Source organism: Bombina bombina, chromosome 5 (genome assembly GCF_027579735.1).
Source record: "Bombina bombina isolate aBomBom1 chromosome 5, aBomBom1.pri, whole genome shotgun sequence".
In the NCBI taxonomy this organism is placed as follows: Eukaryota; Metazoa; Chordata; class Amphibia; order Anura; family Bombinatoridae; genus Bombina; species Bombina bombina.
In genome coordinates this window covers 669,712,576-669,735,685 of record NC_069503.1, presented here as the reverse complement: position 1 = coordinate 669,735,685, position 23,110 = coordinate 669,712,576, and the positions used below count along the sequence as shown (strand labels likewise).

Here is a 23,110-nt window from a genome sequence, read left to right as displayed (position 1 = left end):
ATTGCACTTAGCGGTTGCAGAGAAGAAGATGTTTAAAGATTTTCGCACAATTCAAAATGGCAGCTAGGTCATGTGACTAAATCACTTCTCTTGAACAAACTTTATTCTAGGTCAGTACAGCAGTACACACAGCAAGTTTCACAGCTGTAACATAAACGGTTCTGGAGAAGAAGATTTTCAAGCGGTTGTCAAAATTTGTCGCAAAAAGCAATATGGCTGCTAGATCACATGACCTATGAGATTTATTTTGCATAGGATTATGCACAGCATAGATCTTTAGCATAGTGCCAAGTTTCATGAGTTTTTAAGTTATGCTGTTGTTTTTATAAGCATTTGAATAAGTGGCGGAATAATAATAATAAAAAAAATAATAATAAATATAGCTGCAAGCAGCAATAGAGGTGGCCAGCGCATTATTTTTGCAATGCCATATAAGTAGTTATGTTACAAAATAAAGCTATATAACAACTGTTTACAGTTCTAACATAAGCATTTGGAAAATAAACACATTTTCGAAATGTTTGCGTTTTTTAAAATGGCTGCCACACCATATGACCTATACTTTCAACATGAACAAATTTAACTTTAGGTGACAATATATGGTTATACAGCAAATTTCACAGTTTTAACATAAGCGGTTGGAAAGAAAACACAGTTTCAAAATTTTTGCGTAAACCAATATGGCTGCCACAGCTTGTGACTAATTCCTTCAACATGAACATCTGTGACTCTAGGTCACAATATAAGACTGTACAGCAAATTTCACAGTTCTTACATAAGCGGTTGCAGAGAAAATAGACTTTCGAAATGTTCGCGTAAACCAAGATGGCTGCCCGATCGTAAGATATACAGCCTCTATATTATGCACAATAGTGCTCACTATAGATGTCAATAAACATGGCAAAAATAAAGCATTTTTGTAAAACGGTTTTTGTTTTATTATGAATTTAAATATATCGTTAAGCAATTTTGAACAATTCAAAATGGCTGTCAAACCACATGACGTATCAACTTCTCTTGAACAAATCTGAATGTTAGTCATAAGATAACTCTATAAACAAAATTTCAAGTCTGTCCCATAAGCGGTTTCAGAGAAGAAGATTTTTATAGTTTTTAAAAATGGCGCATGCGAAACAAACTAGCCTCCAAGCTATGCAATGTATGGCTTTCAAATTGCACATACTAATGCTCACTATAGACCTCTACAATTTGCAGAAGTTTCATGAAAATTTGCAAATGTTTTATTTCACGAAGGCGACTGCGCAATGCGAATTTTAACTGCAATATTGTCTTTAAGGGTTATGACTATGTGTAATCATGTGTCTATTACACTGTAATATTGTTAAATATTGTAAAACTAATGTATAAAGTGCAAAATTACGCAATTAAATGGCGATAGAAAGGTTAATGTCTCACAGCAGTCATGTTGATTATGGAAAAATCGCAAGTTTAACAATGTTGGTAGAGGACCTTGCAACGAGCATACGTGCAAAATTGCGCTTTATTGCACTAAGCGGTTTAAGAGAAGATGTTTAAAGATCTTCGCAAAATGCAAGATGGTTGCTACATCATGTGACTAAATCACTTCTGTGGAGCAATGGAAAATCTAGGTCATAGCATCACTAAGCACAGCAAGTTTCAAAGTTGCAACATAAGCAGTTCCAGAGCTAAAGATTATTAAGCAGTTCTCGAAATTTGTCGCAAAAAACAAAATGGCTGCATAACCTTATGACCTATGAGTTCAATATTGCATGATATGTAGCATTGCAATAGGCTGTACCAGCATACCTGATTTCAAGAGTTTAGCATAAGTAATTTGTGTTTTGTGAGCAATTGACTCAAAAGAGGAAGTATTGAATTACAAATAATTACGATAAACATAAAACCGATATTGCTGCCGCATCATGTGACTGATTCTCTCCTAATGAGCAATTGTGAATCTAGGTAACAATATAAGACTGTACAGCAAATTTCACAGTTCTTACATAAGCGGTTGCAGAGAAAATAGACTTTCGAAATTTTCGCGTAAACCAAGATGGCTGCCCGATCGTAAGATATACAGCCTCCATATTACGCACAATAGTGCTCACTATAGATATGTCAATAAACATGGCAAAAATAAAGCATTTTTGTAAAACGGTTTTTGTTTTATTATGAATTTAAATATATCGTTAAGCAATTTTGAACAATTCAAAATGGCTGCCAAACCACATGATGTATCAACTTCTCTTGAACAAATCTGAATGTTAGTCATAAGATAACTCTATAAACAAAATTTCAAGTCTGTCCCATAAGCGGTTTCGAAGAAGAAGATTTTTATTGTTTTTAAAAATGGCGCATACGAAACAAAATGGCCGCCAAGCTATGCAATGTATGGCTTTCAAATTGCACATACTAATGCTCACTATAGACCTCTACAATTTGCAGAAGTTTCATGAAAATTTGCAAATGTTTTATTTCACGAAAGCGATTGCGCAATGCGAATTTTAACTGCAATATTGTCTTTAAGGGTTATGACTATGTGTAATCATGTGTCTATTACACTGTAATATTGTTAAATATTGTAAAACTAATGTATAAAGTGCAAAATTACACAATTAAATGGCGATAAAAAGGTTAATGTCTCACAGCAGCCATGTTGATTATGGAAAAATCGCAATTTGAACAAACTTGGTAGAGGACCTTGCAAGGAGCATATGTGCAAAATTGCGCGTCATTGCACTCAGCGGTTTAGGAGAAGAAGATGTTTGAATATTTTCGCAAAATGCAAGATGGCTGCCACATCATGTGACCTAGGCACTTCACTTGAGCAATAGCAATTTCAGGTCATAGTAGCACTAAGCAGAGCGAGTTTCAAAGTTGTAACATAAGCAGTTCCAGAGCTAATGATTTTTAAGCGTTTGTCGAAATTTGTCGCAAAAAGCAATATGGCTGCCAGAGCATGTGACTTATGAGTTCAATTTTGCAAGAGATGTAGCACAGCAATAGGCTGTACCAGCATACCTGATTTTAAGAGCTTTGCAAAAACAGTTAAGCAGTTATGGGCAATTGAATACAAAGCTTGGCGGAATAAAAAGAATAATAATAATAATAATAATAATAATCCGAACAATAACAATAGGTTGTCCTGCAACTTTGTTGCTGGCCACCTAAATATAGCTGCAAGCAGCGATAGAGGTGGCCATGCGCATCGACATTGCAATGACATAAAAGCAGCTAAGTGACAATATAAAGCTTTATAGAAGTTTTTACAATTCTAATATTAGCAGTTGGAAAGAAAACACATTTTCGAAATGTTTGCGTTTTTCAAGATGGCATTGCATAAAACAAAATGGCTGCCAGATCATATGATATACAACCTCCATATTATGCAAAATAATTGTCACCATAGATCTCAATAAACATGGCAAAAATAAAGCATTTTTGTAAAACGGTTTTTGTTTTATTATTAATTTAAAAATATCGTTAAGCGTTTTTGAACAATTCAAAATGGCTGCCAAACCACATGACCTATCAACTTCTCTTGAACAAATCTGAATGTTAGTCATAAGATAACTCTGTAAACAAAATTTCAAGTCTGTGCCATAAGCGGTTTCGGAGAAGAAGATTTTTGAAGTTTTTTAAAAATGCGCATACGAAACAAAATGGCCGCCAAACTATGCATTGTATGGCTTTCAAATTGCACATACTAATGCTCACTATAGACCTCTACAATTTGCAGAAGTTTTATGAAAATTTGCAAATGTTTTATTTCACGAAGGCAACTGCGCAGTGCAAATTTTTACTGCAATATTGCCTTTAGGGGTCATGACTATGTGTACTCATGTGTCTGCTACACTGTAATATAGTTAAATAGTTAAAACATAATGCATAAAGTGCAAATTTAAGCAATTAAACAGCGATAAAAAGGCGAATGGCTCATAGCAGCCATGTTGATTATGGAAAATTCGCAGTTTGAACAAACTTGGTAGAGGACCTTACAAGGAGCACATGTGCAAATTGCGCTTTGTTGCACTTAGCGGTTGCAGAGAAGAAGATGTTTAAAGATTTTCGCACAATTCAAAATGGCAGCTAGGTCATGTGAGTAAATCACTTCTCTTGAACAAACTTTATTCTAGGTCAGTACAGCAGTACACACAGCAAGTTTCACAGCTGTAACATAAGCGGTTCTGGAGAAGAAGATTTTCAAGCGGTTGTCAAAATTTGTCGCAAAAAGCAATATGGCTGCTAGATCACATGACCTATGAGATTTATTTTGCATAGGATTATGCACAGCATAGATCTTTAGCAAAGTGCCAAGTTTCATGAGTTTTAGAGTTATGCTGTTGTTTTTATAAGCATTTGAATAAGTGGCGGAATAATAATAATAATAATAATAATAAAAAAAAATATAGCTGCAAGCAGCGATAGAGGTGGCCATGCGCATCGACATTTTGCAATTGCATACAAGCAGCTAAGTCACAATATAAAGCTTTATAGAAGTTTTTACAATTCTAACATTAGCAGTTGGAAAGAAAACACATTTTCGAAATTTTTGCGTTTTTCAAGATGGCTGCCCCACCATATGACCAATACTTTCATCACGATCAGATGGAACTCTAGGTCACAAGATTTTGTGTTACAGCAAATTTCACAGCTTTAACATTAGCGGTTGGAAAGAAAACACGTTTTCGAAATTTTCGCATAAACCAATATGGCTGCCACAGCTTGTGACCAATTCCTTCAACATGAACAACTGTGACTCTAGGTCACAATATAAGGTTATACTGCAAGTTTCACAGTTCTAACATAAGCAGTTGCAGAGAAAATAGATTTTCGAAATATTCGCATAAAACAAAATGGCTGCCAGATCATATGATATACAGCCTCCATATTATGCATAATAATTGTCACCATAGATGTCAATAAACATGGCAAAAATAAAGCATTTTTGTAAAACGGGTTTTGTTTTATTATTAATTTAAAAATATCGTTAAGCGTTTTTAAACAATTGAAAATGGCTGCCAAACCACATGACCTATCAACTTCTCTTGAACAAATCTGAATGTTAGTCATAAGATAACTCTGTAAACAAAATTTCAAGTGTGTGCCTTAAGTGGTTTCGGAGAAGAAGATTTTTATAGTTTTTAAAAACAGCGCATACGAAACAAAATGGCCGCCAAGATATGCAATGTATGGCTTTCAAATTGCACATACTAATGCTCACTATAGACCTCTATAATTTGCAGAAGTTTCATGAAAATTTGCAAATATTTTTTTTCACGCCGGCGACTGCGCAATGCATTTTTTAACTGCAATATTGTCTTTAAGGGTTATGACTATGTGTAATCATGTGTCAATTACACTGTAATATTGTTAAATATTGTAAAACTAATGTATAAAGTGAAAAATTACGCAATTAAATGGCGATAAAAAGGTTAATGTCTCACAGCAGCCATGTTGTATATGGAAAAATCGCAGTTTGAACAAACTTGGTAGAAGACCTTGCAAGGAGTATATGTGCAAAATTGTGCATTATTGCACTAAGCGGTTTAAGAGAAGAAGATGTTTAAAGATTTTCGCAAAATGCAAGATGGCTGCTACATCATGTGACCAAGGCACTTCTGTTGAGCTATGGCAAATCTAGTTCATTGCAGCACTGAGCACAGCAAGTTTCAAAGTTGTAACATTAGCAGTTCTAGAGATAATGATTATTAAGCGTTTCTCGAAATTTGTCGCAAAAAGCAATATGGCTGCGTAACCTTATGACTTATGAGTTCAATATTGCATGAGATGTAGCAGAGCAATAGGCTGTACCAGCATACCTGATTTCAAGAGCTTTGCATTAGCAGTTCAAGAGTTATGGTCAATAGTATAAGTTTGGCGGAATAATAATAAAAATAATAATAATAAAAATAATAATAATAATAATAATAATCCTGACAATAACAATAGGTTGTCCTGCAACTTCGTTGCATGGCCACCTAATAATCCTGACAATAACAATAGGTTGTCCTGCAACTTCGTTGCATGGCCACCTAATAATAATCTTGACAATAACAATAGGTTGTCCTGCAACTTCGTTGCATGGCCACCTAATAATAAAAATAATAATCCTGACAATAACAATAGGATGTCCTGCAACTTCGTTGCATGGCCACCTAATAATAATAATAATAATTATAATCCTGACAATAACAATAGGTTGTCCTGCAACTTCGTTGAATGGCCACCTAATAATAATTTTCACTGTGCCTTATTAAACATTTTAGGCTAGATTACAATTACGATTACATATATCTGATGGTATTTTGGTAAAATATATATATATATATATATATATATATATATACCTATGTATGTATATATAGATAGATAGATAGATAGATAGATAGATAGATAGATAGATAGATAGATAGATAGATAGATATACACAGATATACTGTATATATAGGAATATGTATTTACAAATACATAGAGCATATTCTGATATGTGCAGAACATTGGGCTATAAAATATTTACAGTAAATACACAGTATAAAACTTTATTAAATATGAATATTGCATAAATATGTTTTTACATGTTTTCATCTACTTAACTGCAAAGGGCTCTAATGCACTACTATATGTCTATATGTGTGTACATATGTATTTATGTGTTTATATGTGTACATATGTCTGTAAATACATATATACACATATAATTACATAAATACATATGTACACACATATAAACATATAAATACATATGTACACACATATAAACATATAAATACATATGTACACACATATAAACATATAAATACATATGTACACACATATAAACATATATATATATATATATGCATGTATCTCTTCGTTAAAGCCCTTTGACTGCTTTTATATTCTAACCCCCTAATATCTTTGAGCCTTTATAACTTTTTTGTGCAATTTTTGTTTTATTTATAATTTTTATTAGATGGTGTTATTATGGGCGTAAATAGCGATTTTGCTCAAGCGATAACGTTTACTTTCAACTTGTAATATGAGTTTAAAATTGTTTGTGGGTCTTTCTGCCTTTTTTTCTTTTTTTTCTTCAGCAAGTGAAAAGCATGTTTAATATGGTTGAGTTAAGATGAGTGACTCAGCCTTTGAAGACTATTTGCCTCGAAAAGTTCTTTGGTTGCTTTTTTCAGCACTTTTCAGTTTTTAAGCATGAGGCTGAATCTGATCCAATAGTACAAACCTATACAAATCAGATTGAATCTTGCAGCTTCTGTCAGCTGCCATATCATCAAAAAACACTTGCTAGTGTTCTCTCTAAGGACAGTTTTGTGAGTGGCCCAGCACTGAAACAGTTAAGAAGGGAACCACACCTTGCAGACTGTATTGTAAAGTGTTTGCTAACTGCTCTAATTAACTGTTTCACTGCTTGACCTCTTACAAAACTGGCCTTAGAGGGAACACTTCTTGTTACCCAGTTCCACTGGCAGCCATACATCCTCATGCCATATCACATCTCCCATGTTATGGGATTATGAAGTATGCTTTGGATAATAAGCCGTTCCCTCCCTTCTCCATACTCTTCTCTTCACATCTTTGGGGTATAGATTGACTTTAGTTTATTCTGTCCAAAAAATATTATTTCAGGACTGAGCAGGCTTTTTATATAGATTCAAGGGAAGTGTAATCTAAACATTTCTTGAGGCTTTCCAGTGGTTTGCACCTTGTGGTAAACGCTCTGTATTTACTTTCATGAAGTCTTGATTGCAGACTTTCATAATCTTATGTCTACCTCCTGGAGAGTGTTCTTGTATTGACTAGATTTTCTGAAGTGTTTTTATTCTGCACCAAGGAAAGAATTTTATCATCATACATCACAGATGTCTTCTATGATTGTCTAGGCCTTTTGTTGTTGCTGAGCTCGCCAGATGAGTTCCTTCATTTAATGAATGTACCAAATAGGTCACTTCTAGTGTTTCTGCTATCTCTCTGATGGGTTTATTTGTAGTTTGTTTATTACTGACAATGGCCTGCTTTACTTGCATTGGCATCTCTATGGACCTTATATTGAGAGTTTACAGAATCATCTTCTAAATACAAATTGTATCTTCTAAATACAAATTTCACATTTGGAATCAACTCCAGAGCTTTTAAATAGCCAGGCCATAAACTTGGCCATAAACTAGCATCCTAGTTGATTGTCTAATTACTTTAGGTGCTTTGAAAAAAAGTACTACATATATAAAGTGCTGTAATTCCTCAGTAATTCACCCAATTTAGATGTAGATACCCTCAAAATAAAGCTGCCCATCTGCACCAAATACATCATATAACTAACTCCAATATTTATTTCTAAACAGCAAAAATAACTATAACCTTATCAATGTCCAAATATTTATGGACCTAACATTATCTGGTGCATAAGTTAACAGTAAGTAATGAGAAAGAGTGGGTGTATCGGTCAGACATATCAGTAAATGAACCATGTAGGTCGGAATGTCATACACAAACTGTGTTAATACTTGGCTTCACCGCATAACAAACACTGTTAGGCACACTGTTCATTATATATATGTTTTGAAAAACTCAGTCCCTCTGGGCATCAAGCTGTTACAGTTCCGTTATACCAATAGTATTTTCTCACCTAATCTCCAGACCAGGCTGGCCTCCAAGCCTTCTCCTTGCATGGCTGCTTCTGGTGTATCCGCCAGCCTCAGGGACAGTCACAGCTCTCCAAACATGTGACCGCTCCCAACGCTCACACAGCGTAGCCACTTAGCAGGATAATTTTCCCAAATTGATCAAGCCACGTTCTCAGTCAACTGATTACGAGACAGGGGAGGACGATGACGTAGACAGGTAGAGGGTAAGTGAAACAGCATCCAGTAGGAATCGACAAAAAGAAGGGGTGTGTGGCCCAACTCCAATTGGGATAGGATAGAAATCCACAATAGCTCCAAAGTGTAGGTAGAGATGCCGGTAAAGCAAAGTCAATCGGCTCAAAGGGGCAACGGGCTGTCCTGTCTGGTGCGAATCCAAAATGTAACAGAAGGTTCGGACAGTCCGTTGATAAAATCATAAACTTTATTATGCACACATGCGTTTAAAATGCTAGAACAAGCAGTGTAGACAGAGTAGGTGTATCACCTAAGCTGGCTTACGCGTTTCGGCTATGACTACGGCTAACGCCGAAACGCGTAAGCCAGCTTAGGTGATACACCTACTCTGTCTACACTGCTTGTTCTAGCATTTTAAACGCATGTTTGCATAATAAAGTTTATGATTTTATCAACGGACTGTCCGAACCTTCTGTTACATTTTGCATAAGTTAACAGGATAGAAAAATCAAACTTAATCTTTCATGAGATAGATAAAGAATGTAATTTTAAACACCTTTCCAATTTTTATTCATATTATCTCATTTGCATCTTTCTTTGGAATCCTTTATTGAAAACATACCTAGGTAGGCTCAGGAGCAGCAATGCACTGCTGGGAACTAGCTGCTGATTGGTGGCTGCACTTATATTCTTCTTTTGGTTGGCTTACCCATTGTTCAGCTAGCTCACAGTAGTGCATTGCTGCTCTTTTAACAAATGATACCAAGAGAATGGTGCAATTATAATAATAGTAGTAAATTGGAAGGTTGTTTAAATCATATGCTCTATCTGAATCAAGCTATGTGTCTTAGTCTCTGGTAGCTTGTAGGGGATACACACAAAGGGGCCAATTTATCATTGTCTGTCCGACATGATCCACTGTAGTGTAACATGTCAGACAGACATCGCTGAATGCCGACAGCATACGTTGTTGGCATTTAACATTGCACAAGCAGTTCTGGTGAACTGCTTGTGCAATGCCGCCCCCTGCAGATTCACGGCCAATTGGCCACTAGCAGGGGGTGTCAATCAACCCGATCGTATAAGATCAGGCGGATTGCAGACCGCAGCCTCAGAGGCGGCGGACCAGTTAGGGAGCAGCGGTCTTAAGACTGCTACTTCATAACTGCTGTTTCCGGCAGCGGAAACAGGGGCATCAGGGGCCGTTCAGCCCTTGATAAATCGGCCCCATAGTGAAAACAGCAATTTGTTTGACAATAAAATGCTATTAATAAAATGGGATTTAAGTTCATGCAGTTATATCCATTTTAGTCATTATATCTATTTTCTTGCAAAATCTAATTTAAAAAATACATTGGACTAGATTACAAGTGGAGAGCTGGGGTCACGATAGGCAATATCAAGACTGTGCTAACGTGCATGCATATTACAATCATTAGATATATAAAGAAATATATATATATATATAAAAATAAAAGGAACATTCTCTTGAGAAAAACATTGGAATGTAAAACATTGATAACTACCTTTGGCTTTAGCGCTGTAAGTCTAACGCAGTGTCGGTTTACAGTGCTAACCTGCCCATGTTAAAAGTTTACTTTTAAGGGTGTTAACGAAATATTTTTTTTTTACTGTGCCATTTGTAATCTGACCTTTATATTTATAATGAACTGGGTTGAATTTTATGCTACTTTATGTTAATATTCAGGGTTAACTGTCCTTACCAGGAGAAAATATTCCATCTGCTTGATCTTCTTCCCATCCAATTATTTTGTGCATTTTCTTAATAATTATGGCTTCCATGATGATAAAAACTGGAGCTATTTCATATGTAAACCTTAAATATATTACAGATGAGAAAAAATAGAGACAAATGTAAAGTAAATCAAAATCAGAGAGATAAAATGTATTCAGAAACAAACAAAGAGCACAACAATATAATTAGTTCATGTATGTTACAATAAAACATGGTGCAGTACAGCCCTTTATTACTCATCCCAGTTACTAAATAAAAATGTTGCATCTACTCCTGTGACCATTTTGAACTAGTTCTGGCAATCATGCTCAAGCGCTAAACTTAAGTTGCGCAAAGCCAAATTTCAAATAGTGGATTTCTTCACTAAGCATTTAAACAATTATATATATACAGTATCTATATATATATATATATATATATATATATATATATATATATATATATATATATATAAAATGAATACACACAATACTATACAAACATTTTAGGCTGTTATGAAAAATGCTGTAAAGTAAGAAGTAAGTAATAGAAACGTTATTAGTGAGCTAAGATGGTGCTACCAGTGCATAGCGGAACCACACAGGCGGGCAATGCCTTTAGCACCCAGAATTATTATTTGGGACTCTCCGCTCTCATTATCAGAGGCTTGATGGTGTCGGACTCGGACCACCTGGAGGATGACAAGATGCTGCCAGTGTCTCCTAAATGGAGCTGTTTCCTCTCCGCCCCCTCGGAGCCCGAGCAGCCTGCGGTGAGCCAGGGGAAGCAGGGCTGTGCTTTCTGCATAAATAACCGGAAATCTGCCGCATTCTACAGCACACACCGCCTGAAAGGACCGGATGGCCGAGTCCAGTGTCCGGTGCTGCGAGGATACACCTGTCCTCAGTGCGGAGCCAGTGGTGATCGCGCTCATACCGTGCGATACTGCCCCCAGCGGATGCTTATGGCCAATACACGGACTGCCCTATTCCATGTTGGTAAATCTTGGGGCTAAACTCAGCGGATTCATCATCCTCATTTGTCTGAAGAAACCGCGGTTCCTCTGGCACATGGGACATTTTATTGAAACTTTGGATCAGGTTTTTGAAACGGCATCATTTATCGACCTATAATCCACTGATCAGGATCACACTGCTACAATGTAATCACTGCACTTTTTTTTTTTTTTTTAAATTACACTTTTTCACTGCTCCACAGTTTGTATTCAAATTTATGCTTTTTACACAATGTATAAAATGAAAATTAAATTTAAGGGACAATGGACATTTTTTTTTTATTTCCAATACCCTCATCTATAGGATAATCTGAAGGTGTTAAATATCCACTAAGAACTGCAATCACCCAATATAAAACACACGTGTGTCTTTTCTAACAATTGTTAATCACTGTTGAAGTGTTTTACATTTCTTTGATGTTTATCTGTTAATCACAAATTTAGTTTAATCTTGTTTAGAAACTAGCTTCTTGTTGAAGGTCACTTACCTCTACACTGAGGCTGATTTTATTATTAAATACACTAATAGATTTATGTCATTTCTTAACTCACTATGCTTTATAAATTTGCACTTTGTATCTAATTGTATAGCTTGTAGCATAGAAACCCATAAATGTCTAGCTGATTAACTACATATTAGGTTTGCCTTGTGTTTTTTTCTTTAAGGTTTTAATAAAAATGAATAGTTAAAAACACAAAGGGCGCGATCCGATATAGATCGCAGTTTGCGGCGCAAGCGAGGAGACCGGCGTCGCCCGCAGTTTCAGCTCGCAACTCGAGCCATCCCATATAAGTCGCCGTCAGATGCTAACGTGCCGTAAGTCTCACAAACCAGCGATGTCCAGAAATCTGCGTAAGTACAAATTTCTGGCGTCGCCAGTGACTTGCGGCACGTTAGAATCTGCCGGCTCCTATAAAACCTGACTAAAGTCTAAAACACCCGCACTGTCTAACACGCCTCCCTAACATAGCCCGCACTGTCTAACACGCCTCCCTAACATAGCCCGCACTGTCTAACCCTCTATCCGCTATCCCCCCTCACTAGCCTAACAATAAAAAAAGCTATTAACCCCTAAACTGCCGCTCCCGTACCCCGCCGCCAGCTATATTATATCTATAACCCCCTAAAGTGAGCCCCTAACACCGCCGCCATCTATATTACAATTATTAACCCCTAATGTAAGCCCCTTACACCGCCGCCATCTCTATTAAAATGATTAACCCCTAATTTAATCTACCTACCCCGCCGCCAGCTATGTTATCTATATTAACCCTAAGTATATTATAGTTAATATAGTTATTACATTATATATATTAACTATATTAACCCTAATTATATTAGGGTTAATATAGTTAATATAGTTACTATAGTATTTATATTAACTATATTAACTCTATCTAACCCTAACACCCCTAACTAAATTTATATTAAATTAATCTAATTAATTTATAAACTAAAATATTCCTATTTAAATCTAAATACTTACCTATAAAATAAACCCTAAGATAGCTACAATATAATTAATAATTACATTGTAGCTATGTTAGGGTTAATATTTATTTTACAGGTAAATAGTTAATTATTTTAACTAGGTATAATAGCTATTAAATAGTTATTAACTATTTAATATCTACCTAGTTAAAATAATTACCCAATTACCTGTAAAATAAATACACCTACACTATCAATAAATGTAATAAACTACAAACATCTATCTAAAAATACAATTAAATTAACTAAACTAAATTACAAAAAAAAACAAACACTAAATTACAAAAAATAAAAAAAAGATTACAAGATTTTTAAGCTAATTACACCTATTCTAAGCCCCCTAATAAAATAATAAACCCCCAAAATAACAAAACTTCCCTGCCCTATTCTAAATTAAACAAATTTCAAAGCTCTTTACCTTACCAGCCCTTAAAAGGGCCTTTTGTGGGGCATGCCCCAAAGAATTCAGCTCTTTTGCATTCAATAAATACAATCCCCCCCCCCCCATTACAACCCACCACCCACATACCCCTATTCTAAACCCACCCAAACCCCCCTTAAAAAATCCTAACACTACCCCCCTGAAGATCTCCCTACCTTGTCTTCACCACACCGGGCCGAACTCCTGATCCGATCCGGGCGATGTCGTCCTCCAAGCGGCAAAGAAGAAATCTTCCTCCGGCGATGTCATCCTCCAAGCGGCAAAGAAGAATTCTTCCTCCGGCGACGTCTTCCTCCAAGCGGCAGCAAAGTCTTCATTCTTCCGGCGGCATCTTCAATCTTCTTTCTTCGCTCCGCCGCCGCGGAGCATCCATCCCGGCCGATTGCTAAACTTGGAATGAGGTACCTTTAAATGACGTCATCCAAGATGGCGTCCGCCGAATTCCGATTGGCTGATAGGATTCTATCAGCCAATCGGAATTAAGTTAAAAAAATCTGATTGGCTGATTGAATCAGCCAATCAGATTCAAGTTCAATCCGATTGGCTGATCCAATCAGCCAATCAGATTGAGCTCGCATTCTATTGGCTGATCGGAACAGCCAATAGAATGCGAGCTCAAGACGTCGCCGGAGGAAGAATTCTTCTTTGCCGCTTGGAGGATGACATCGCCGGAGGAAGATTTCTTCTTTGCCGCTTGGAGGACGACATCGCCCGGATCGGATCAGGAGTTCGGCCCGGTGTGGTGAAGACAAGGTAGGGAGATCTTCAGGGGGGTAGTGTTAGGATTTTTTAAGGGGGGTTTGGGTGGGTTTAGAATAGGGGTATGTGGGTGGTGGGTTGTAATGGGGGGGGGGGATTGTATTTATTGAATGCAAAAGAGCTGAATTCTTTGGGGCATGCCCCACAAAAGGCCCTTTTAAGGGCTGGTAAGGTAAAGAGCTTTGAAATTTGTTTAATTTAGAATAGGGCAGGGAAGTTTTGTTATTTTGGGGGTTTATTATTTTATTAGGGGGCTTAGAATAGGTGTAATTAGCTTAAAAATCTTGTAATCTTTTTTTTATTTTTTGTAATTTAGTGTTTGTTTTTTTTTGTAATTTAGTTTAGTTAATTTAATTGTATTTTTAGATAGATGTTTGTAGTTTATTACATTTATTGATAGTGTAGGTGTATTTATTTTACAGGTAATTGGGTAATTATTTTAACTAGGTAGATATTAAATAGTTAATAACTATTTAATAGCTATTATACCTAGTTAAAATAATTAACTATTTACCTGTAAAATAAATATTAACCCTAACATAGCTACAATGTAATTATTAATTATATTGTAGCTATCTTAGGGTTTATTTTATAGGTAAGTATTTAGATTTAAATAGGAATATTTTAGTTTATAAATTAATTAGATTAATTTAATATAAATTTAGTTAGGGGTGTTAGGATTAGATAGAGTTAATATAGTTAATATAAATACTATAGTAACTATATTAACTATATTAACCCTAATATAATTAGGGTTAATATAGTTAATATATATAATGTAATAACTATATTAACTATAATATACTTAGGGTTAATATAGATAACATAGCTGGCGGCGGGGTAGGTAGATTAAATTAGGGGTTAATAATTTTTATATAGGTGGCGGCGGTGTAAGGGGTCAGATTACGGGATAGATAAGGTAGATGGCGGCGGTTTTAGGGGCTCACAGTAGGGGGTTAGTTTATGTAGATGGCGGCGGGGTCGGGGAGCGGCGTTTTAGGGGGTAATAACTTTATTAGGGATTTCGGGGGGGGGGGGGGATCGCGGTTGACAGGGAGATAGACATTGCGCATGCGTTAGGTGTTAGGTTTATTTTAGAAGATCGCGGTTGACAGGGAGATAGACATTGCGCATGCGTTAGGTGTTAGGTTTATTTTAGCAGCTAGTTTAGGGAGTTACGGGGCTCCAATAGTCAGCGTAAGGCTTCTTACGGCTGCTTTTTGTGGCAAGGTGAAAATGGAGTAAGTTTTCTCCATTCTCGCCACGTAAGTCCTTACGCTGCATATTGGATACCAAACTGCGCGGGTTTGGTATACCTGCCTATGGCCCAAAAAACTGCGGGCGACGGCAGAAATATACGGGCGTAACTTCTAGCTTACGCCGTATATAGGATACCAAATCCGCGCAATTATTGGCGTCGCCGGCTTTTGCGGGCGACGCTTTATATCGGATCGACCCCAAAGTGAGTGAACAGAAGAAAAATCTAAATCAAATGCATTTATGGTGTGGCCATCCTATGTCTTCAAAACAGCATAAATTCTTCTAGGTACACTTTTACAAAGTCAGGGATTTTGTAGGCATATAGGACTATATTACAAGTGGTGCGCTATTATTATAGCTCTTTGCGCACGTCAGAAGCAGGATGCATATTACAAATTAAAAGAAAACGTGTTTGCTTGAGTGCAATTGAGCGCGTCTGGATAGCGATCTGATAGAGCTCTGGTTAACGTTTACGTGAGTTGCACAAAACTCATGAAAAATACATTTAACAGTACAGTTACACTCATAACATTAAAAATTTAAAGAAAAATGCATTAAAAAGTTAGAAAAAGGGCAAAAGGTTTTAACATAGATATACATACATATACATGTCTAAATATGTGTATGTACGTATGTTTATATACTATATATATATATATATATATATATATATGTGTGTGTGTGTGTGTGTGTGTGTGTGTGTGTAGCATTTATGTATTTATATGTGTGAATATGTATTTACAGACATTAAACACATATAAACACATAAATACATATGTATACATATATATAAGTGCATTGGAAAATGAAAAAAAAAATGCAATATTCATATTTAATAAAGTGTTTAACTATATATTTACTGTAAATATTTCACATTCCAATGTTCTTCACATTGGGGAATATGTTATAAGTATTTTTAAATAGATATCCCTAAATATAGCTGTATATATCTATACCTATATATAATTATACACCTCACTGATACGGCCCAATGAAGGCCAAAATAATCGTCTGGGGTTGCTATGTTCCTTGTTCAGAGAGGAATTTCCTGGTATTTCGGCGCTGGACTGACTGTAATAGGCGGGATCAGACTGATATACTACAGGAAAGTTCTACTCTATGAAAAAAGCATTACTGGGCTAAAAGCAGCTACACCCAGGTACCAAATCTCTATAGAACAGGCTAATAACGTTATTGAGCTAGTTGTTCATTCCTGTGAGTGTGCTTCTCTCTGTATGTATTTAGTCTCCCTAAGGGAAAAAGGGGTAACCAGACGTGGACTCCTTGCTCAGTGTGCTTAGAGGAATATGGCTACACCTCATTGACGAGGCCCAGTGAAGCCACAAAATATATATACAGCACCTTACTAGCTTTAAAGTCCATGTGCAACTTGGGACAGGGTAGCTGCAAACACCCCGTATAACTCGCAGGTAGAACAGAACAGAAGGTAGAACAGATTTCCACAGCACCATGAAGTAGTCATCACATTTTTATTAAAACAAGGACATCCAAATAGAGAGACAACGTTTCGGGTGTTTAACCCTAACTTATGCCATACAAATACATTCAGAATCACTGTTTAAATACACACCTATTTACCACAAATTTCAATATAATTTCAAACCATATACCAAATATAAACAACACACTACTCATAGTGTGCTGCCACCTAGTGGTTTAAAAACATTATCACATAAGAATGCATCAAAATTGTAGCAACAGATGCACTGCATAGGAAACAAAATACTGTATATACAATAAGTACAATTGAAATATCAGAAAACAATATGTCAAAAATGTAATTCCTTTCAGGACAACATTTCATATTAGATAAATAGCAAATACAGAATTAATTTTAAAGAAAAATAGAAAAATATGTCTCCCTATTCATCCCCTCTGGCATCATTCATTCTAATTTAGAGATCGAAAATAATTCTCTTTGTTTTAAAAGGGTCTCCCTATTACCTCCACTCCTTGGTTTATTCACGCAATCAATTATCTGCCAACGTAATTGGCTAATGTTGTGACCATATTTAATGGGAGGATACTGGGGCTTCTCTGTTACTACATTTAATGTTGGATTTGTGTTCATTGATCCTATCACACCCCCTTCTGGTAGTTTCTCCAATGTAAATGTTTGAACATGGGCATTTGATAAAATAAATAATATATGTCGAATTGCATGTATAATAATTATTGATGGGTGATAAGGGTGCAACAATTCATTGCCTCTTATCATTGAATTACAATTTATGCAATTTAGACATGGGTAACATCCATAATTCTCTGATGTAATATATCTTTGTTTAGTCATTTTGTTACTCCCAATGTCACTCCTGACTAGCTTGTCCACAAGATTAGGTACACTTTTATATGCCATCAATAGAAAGTCATTGAATTCAGTTATATCTATATTGCATTGCTGCAAAATGTGCCAATGTTTATGGATAATCGATTCAATCTTCTTACTATATGGATTACATTGGGATACAAAAACTAATCTATAAATTTCTGGACAGAAGTTTAAAATCAATAATTATAATACATGCAATTCGACATATATTATTTATTTTATCAAATGCCCGTCTTCAAACATTTACATTGGAGAAACTACCAGAAGGGGTTGTGATAGGATCAATGAACACAAATCCAACATTAAATGTGGTAACAGAGAAGCCCCAGTATCCTCCCATTTTCTTAAATATGGTCACAATATTAGCCACTTACGTTGGCAGATAATTGATTGTGTGAATAAACCAAGGAGGGGAGGTAATAGGGAGACCCTTTTAAAATAAAGAGAATTATTTTCGATCTCTAAATTAGAATGAATGATGCCAGAGGGGATGAATAGGGAGAAAGATTTTTCTATTTTTCTTTGAAACTATTTTTCTTTGAAATTAATTCTGTATTTGCTTTATATCTAATATGAAATGTTTTCCAGAAAGGATTACATTTTTGCCATATTGTTTTCTGATATTTCAACTGTACATATTGTATATATTTTGTTTCCTATGCAGTGCATCTGTTGCTACAATTTTGATACATTCTTATGTGATAATGTTTTAAAACCCCTAGGTGGCAGCACACTATGAGCAGTGTGTATTTTATATTTGGTATATGGTTTGGAATCATATTGAAATTTGTGGTAAATAGGTGTGTATTTAAACAGTGATTCTGAATGTATTTGTATGGCATGAGTAAGGGTTAAACACCCGAAACGTTGTCTGTCTATTTGGATGTCCTTGTTTCAATAAAAATTTGATGACTACTTCATGGTGCTGTGGGAGTCTGTTCTACCTTCTGCGAGTTATACGGGGTGTTTGCAGCTACCCTGTTACAAGATGCGCATGGACTTTAAAGCTAGTAAGGTGCTGTATATATATTTTGTGACTTCATTGGGCCTCGTCAGTGAGGTGTAGCCATATTCCTCTAAGCACACTAAGCAAGGAGTCCACGTCTGGTTGCCCCTTTTTTCCTTAGGGAGACTAAATACATACAGAGAGAAGCACACTCACAGGAATGAACAACTAGCTCAATATCATTGTTAGCCTGTTCTATAGAGATTTGATACCTGGGTGTAGCTGCTTTTAGTCCAGTAATGCTTTCCAGTAGTATATCAGTTTGATCCAGCCTATCAAGATCAGTCCAGTGCCGAAATACCAGGAAATTCCTCTCTGAACAAGGAACATAGCAACCCCAGAAGATTATTTCAGCCTTTATTGGGCCGCATCAGTGAGGTGTATAATTATATATAGGTATAGATATATACAGCTATATTTAGGGATATCTATTTAAAAATGCTCAGAACATATTCCCCAATGTGAAGAACATTGGAATGTGAAATATTTATAGTAAATACATAGTTAAACACTTTATTAATTATGAATATTGCATACTTTTTTCATGTTCCAATGCACTTATATATGTATGCATATGTATTTATGTGTTTATATGTGTTTAATGTCTGTAAATACATACACACACATACACAAATATCAAGATAAACAAAAGTATAATTGATATATATTTAATAAGTATATATAATTAATAAATAATTATTATACATGAAATTAGATGTGGTAACAGAGAAGCCCCAGTATCCTCCCATTTTTTTTTAAATATGGTCACAACATTAGCTAATTACGTTGGTAGATAATTAATTAATTGTGTGAATAAACCAAGGAGGGGAGGTAATAGGGAGACCCTTTGAAAACAAAGAGAATTATTTTCGATCTCTAAATTAGAATGAATGATGCCGGAGGGGATGAATAGGGAGAAAGATTTTTCTATTTTTCTTAGATATATAGCAAATACAGAAAAATTTCAAAGAAAAATATTTTCAAATATGAAATGTTGTCCTGAAAGGAGTTAAATGTTTGCCATATTGTTTTCTGATGTTTCCATTGTACATATTGTTTATATTTTATTTCCTATGCAGTGCTTTTGTTGCTACAATTTTGCTACATTCTTATGTGATAATGTTTTAAAACCACTAGCTGGCAGCATACTTTGAGTAGAGGGTTTTTTATATTTGGTATATATTTTGGAATTATATTGAAATTTGTGGTCAATAGGTGTGTATTTAAACCTTGATTGTGAATGTATTTGTATGGCATGAGTAAGGGTTAAACAACCAAAATTTTGCCTGTCTATTTGGATGTCCTTGTTTCAATAAAAATTTGATGACTACTTCATGGTGCTGTGGGAGTCTGTTCTATCTTCTGAGGCCGAAAGCCGACACAATCAACGAAAGCCGAAACGATTGTCTGGGGTGGCTGTGTTCCTTGTTCAGAGAGGAATTGCCTGGTATTTTGGCGCTAGACTGACTGTAATAGGCGGGATCAGACTGATATACTACAGGAAAGTTCAACTCTGTGAAAAGCATTACTGGGCTAAAAGAAGCTACACCCAGGTGGTAAATTGTAATAGAACAGGATAACAATAGTATTGAGCTAGTTGTTCATTCCTGTGAGTGCGCTTCTCTCTGTATGTATTTAGTCTCCCTAAGGGAAAAAGGGGCAACCAGAAGTGGACTCCTTACTCAGTGTGCTTAGAGGAATATGGCTACAGCTCACTGATGAGGCCCATTGAAGGCCGAAATGATCATCTGGAGTTGCTGTGTTCCTTGTTCAGTGAGGAATTGCCTGGTATTTTGGCACTGGACTGATTGTAATAGGCAGGATAAGACTCATATACTACAGGAAAGTTCTACTCTGTGAAAAGCATTATTGGGCTAAAAGAAGCTGCACCCATTTGGTAAATTGTTATGAACAGGCTAACAATGGTGTTGAACTAGTTGTTCATTCCTGTTAGTGCGCTTCTCTCTGTATGTATTTAGTCTCCCTAAGGGAAAAAGGAGCAACCAGAAGTGGACTCCTTGCTCGGTGTGCTTAGAGGAATATGGCTACACCTCACTGACTGGGCCTAATGAAGGCTGAAATGATCGTCTGGGGTTGCTGTGTTCCTTGTTCAGACCATAATAGGTAGGATCAGACTGATATACTACAGAAAAGTTCTACTCTTTTAAAAAGCTTTACTGGGCTAAAAGAAGCTGCATCTAGGTAGTTAATCAATATAGAACAGGCTAACAATAGTATTGAGCTAGTTGTTTGTTCCTAAGGGACCATAATAGGCGGGATCAGACTGATATATGACAGGAAATTTCTTCTCTGTGAAAACCATTACTGGGCTAAAAGAAGTTGCACCCAGGTGGTAAATCATTATAGAACAGGCTAACAATGGTATGGAGCTAGTTGTTCGTTCCTGTGAGTGAGCTTCTCTCTGTATGTAATTATATATATTATATATATAAAACCAAAAAATCATCAGATATATTCTGCTATGTGAAGAACATTGGAATATGAAATATTAATATTTTATGTAGGGCTTAGCACACTTTGTAAAATGCTAATGGATTTGCGTACGAGTAAGGCTGTTAGGTTTTATTTCCACCTTTTGTGTTCCATTGAAGCTTATGGGGGAATATGTTAATGCATTCACAATGTTCGAAGTTCGGCTTTTTTGTACAAGTCGTGTTAGCGCTCATGCGAAAAAACTGGTACACAAATCTACTGCCCAGAGAAGTCTGATCAGAAGTGGTCTTCATGAAAGACTTGTGACCAAAAAGCCATACCTTCGAAGTGGAAGCATAGCCAAGCGACTCAATTATGCATGAAGACAAGAACTGGGGTGCAGAATAATGGTATTAAGTTCACTGGATTGAAATATTTGGCTACAGCAGAAAACGGTTTGTTCGCCGAAGGAATGGAGAGCGGTACAATAATGAGTGTCTGAAGGCAACAGTGAAGCATGGTGTAGGTTCTTTGCAGGCTTGGGGCTGCATTTTTACAAATGGATTTGGGGATTTGGTCAAAACTAATGGTCTCCTCAATACTAAAAAGTATAGGCAGATAATTAGCCATCATGCAATACCATCATGGAGGCATCTGATTGGCTCCAAATGTGTTCTCCAACATGACAACAACCACAAACACACATTATTAAGAACTACTATCATCAGCATAAAGAAGAACAAGGAGTCCTGGAAGTGATGTTATGGCCCCTACAGAGCCCTGATCTCAGCATTATTGAGTATGTTTGGAACTTAATGAAAAAAAATAAGAAACTGAGGCTGCCTAAATCTTCAGAAGAACTGATAAATTCTGTTTGGAACAACCTATCTTTGAAGTTCCTTAAAAACTGATTGCAAATGTACCTAGAAGTATTAATGATGTTTTTGAAGCAAAGGTTGGTCACACCAAATATTGATTTGATTTAGATTTTTTTCCCATTCCCTCACTTTGCATTTTAATTGATAAAAATAAACTATTAACATTTCTATTTTGAAAGCATTCTTACTTTACAGCATTTTTTCACACCTACCTAAAACTTTTGCACAGAAATGTATATATTTGGAGGGTAACAGAAATTGAATGGAATACATGTATGTAATTGTACATTTCAAAAAATCAAACAAGCCATCTTATATTATAGCAAATGTCACATACAAACATGTAGCTTGTTTCTTCAGAACTCACACTTCAGAGACCAAAAAATACTACCAATTATGTAGTGAGGCATTAGTAATTGTCTGGGCATTCAAAAATGCCAATCTTACATTTATAGCAGATCGTTCAACATCACTGACCTCTGTTAACTATTTTTAATCATCAAGAAGGTATATTTATTGCCACTGCAAACAACTTGAATATAAATGCTTTGTTGTTGGGGCATACCAGTATCGGATTAAATATATTCACACCCAAAATGCTAATTCAAGTACATTGTTACATCCTATATTATAAAAGACAAGTGTTTGTCTGAAGCCGTCATGCGCAGTACAGACAAACACTTGGCCTTAGACAGCTGATCGCACGCGCACCCACCCGACCTGACCGCAGCGCGAGGACCCGGCAAGTGGAAGAGCACAGCTGATCGCACGCGCACCCACCCACCCGACCACAGCGCGAGGACCCGGGAAGAGAAGAGAAGAGGAGAGAGAGAGAGAGAGAGAGAGAGATATTAAATATAATATAACACAACACGGCCCGTGTGAACGGGCTTTAGGACTAGTCTTTCTCATAAAACGAAACATAAGTTAACAGAAATT

At 36.0% G+C, this 23,110-nt stretch overlaps 1 protein-coding gene across 1 annotated transcript in view; it reads right to left on the bottom strand.

Moving 5' to 3' along the window:
* Nucleotides 1-23,110, bottom strand: part of LOC128661590 (glutamate decarboxylase 1-like) — a 161,829-nt gene that overhangs the window by 111,701 nt on the left and 27,018 nt on the right. The window contains exon 4 of the mRNA XM_053715827.1: nucleotides 10,523-10,635. Coding sequence (XP_053571802.1) covers nucleotides 10,523-10,635 — 113 coding nt within the window. The remainder of the gene's footprint in view (nucleotides 1-10,522; nucleotides 10,636-23,110) is intronic.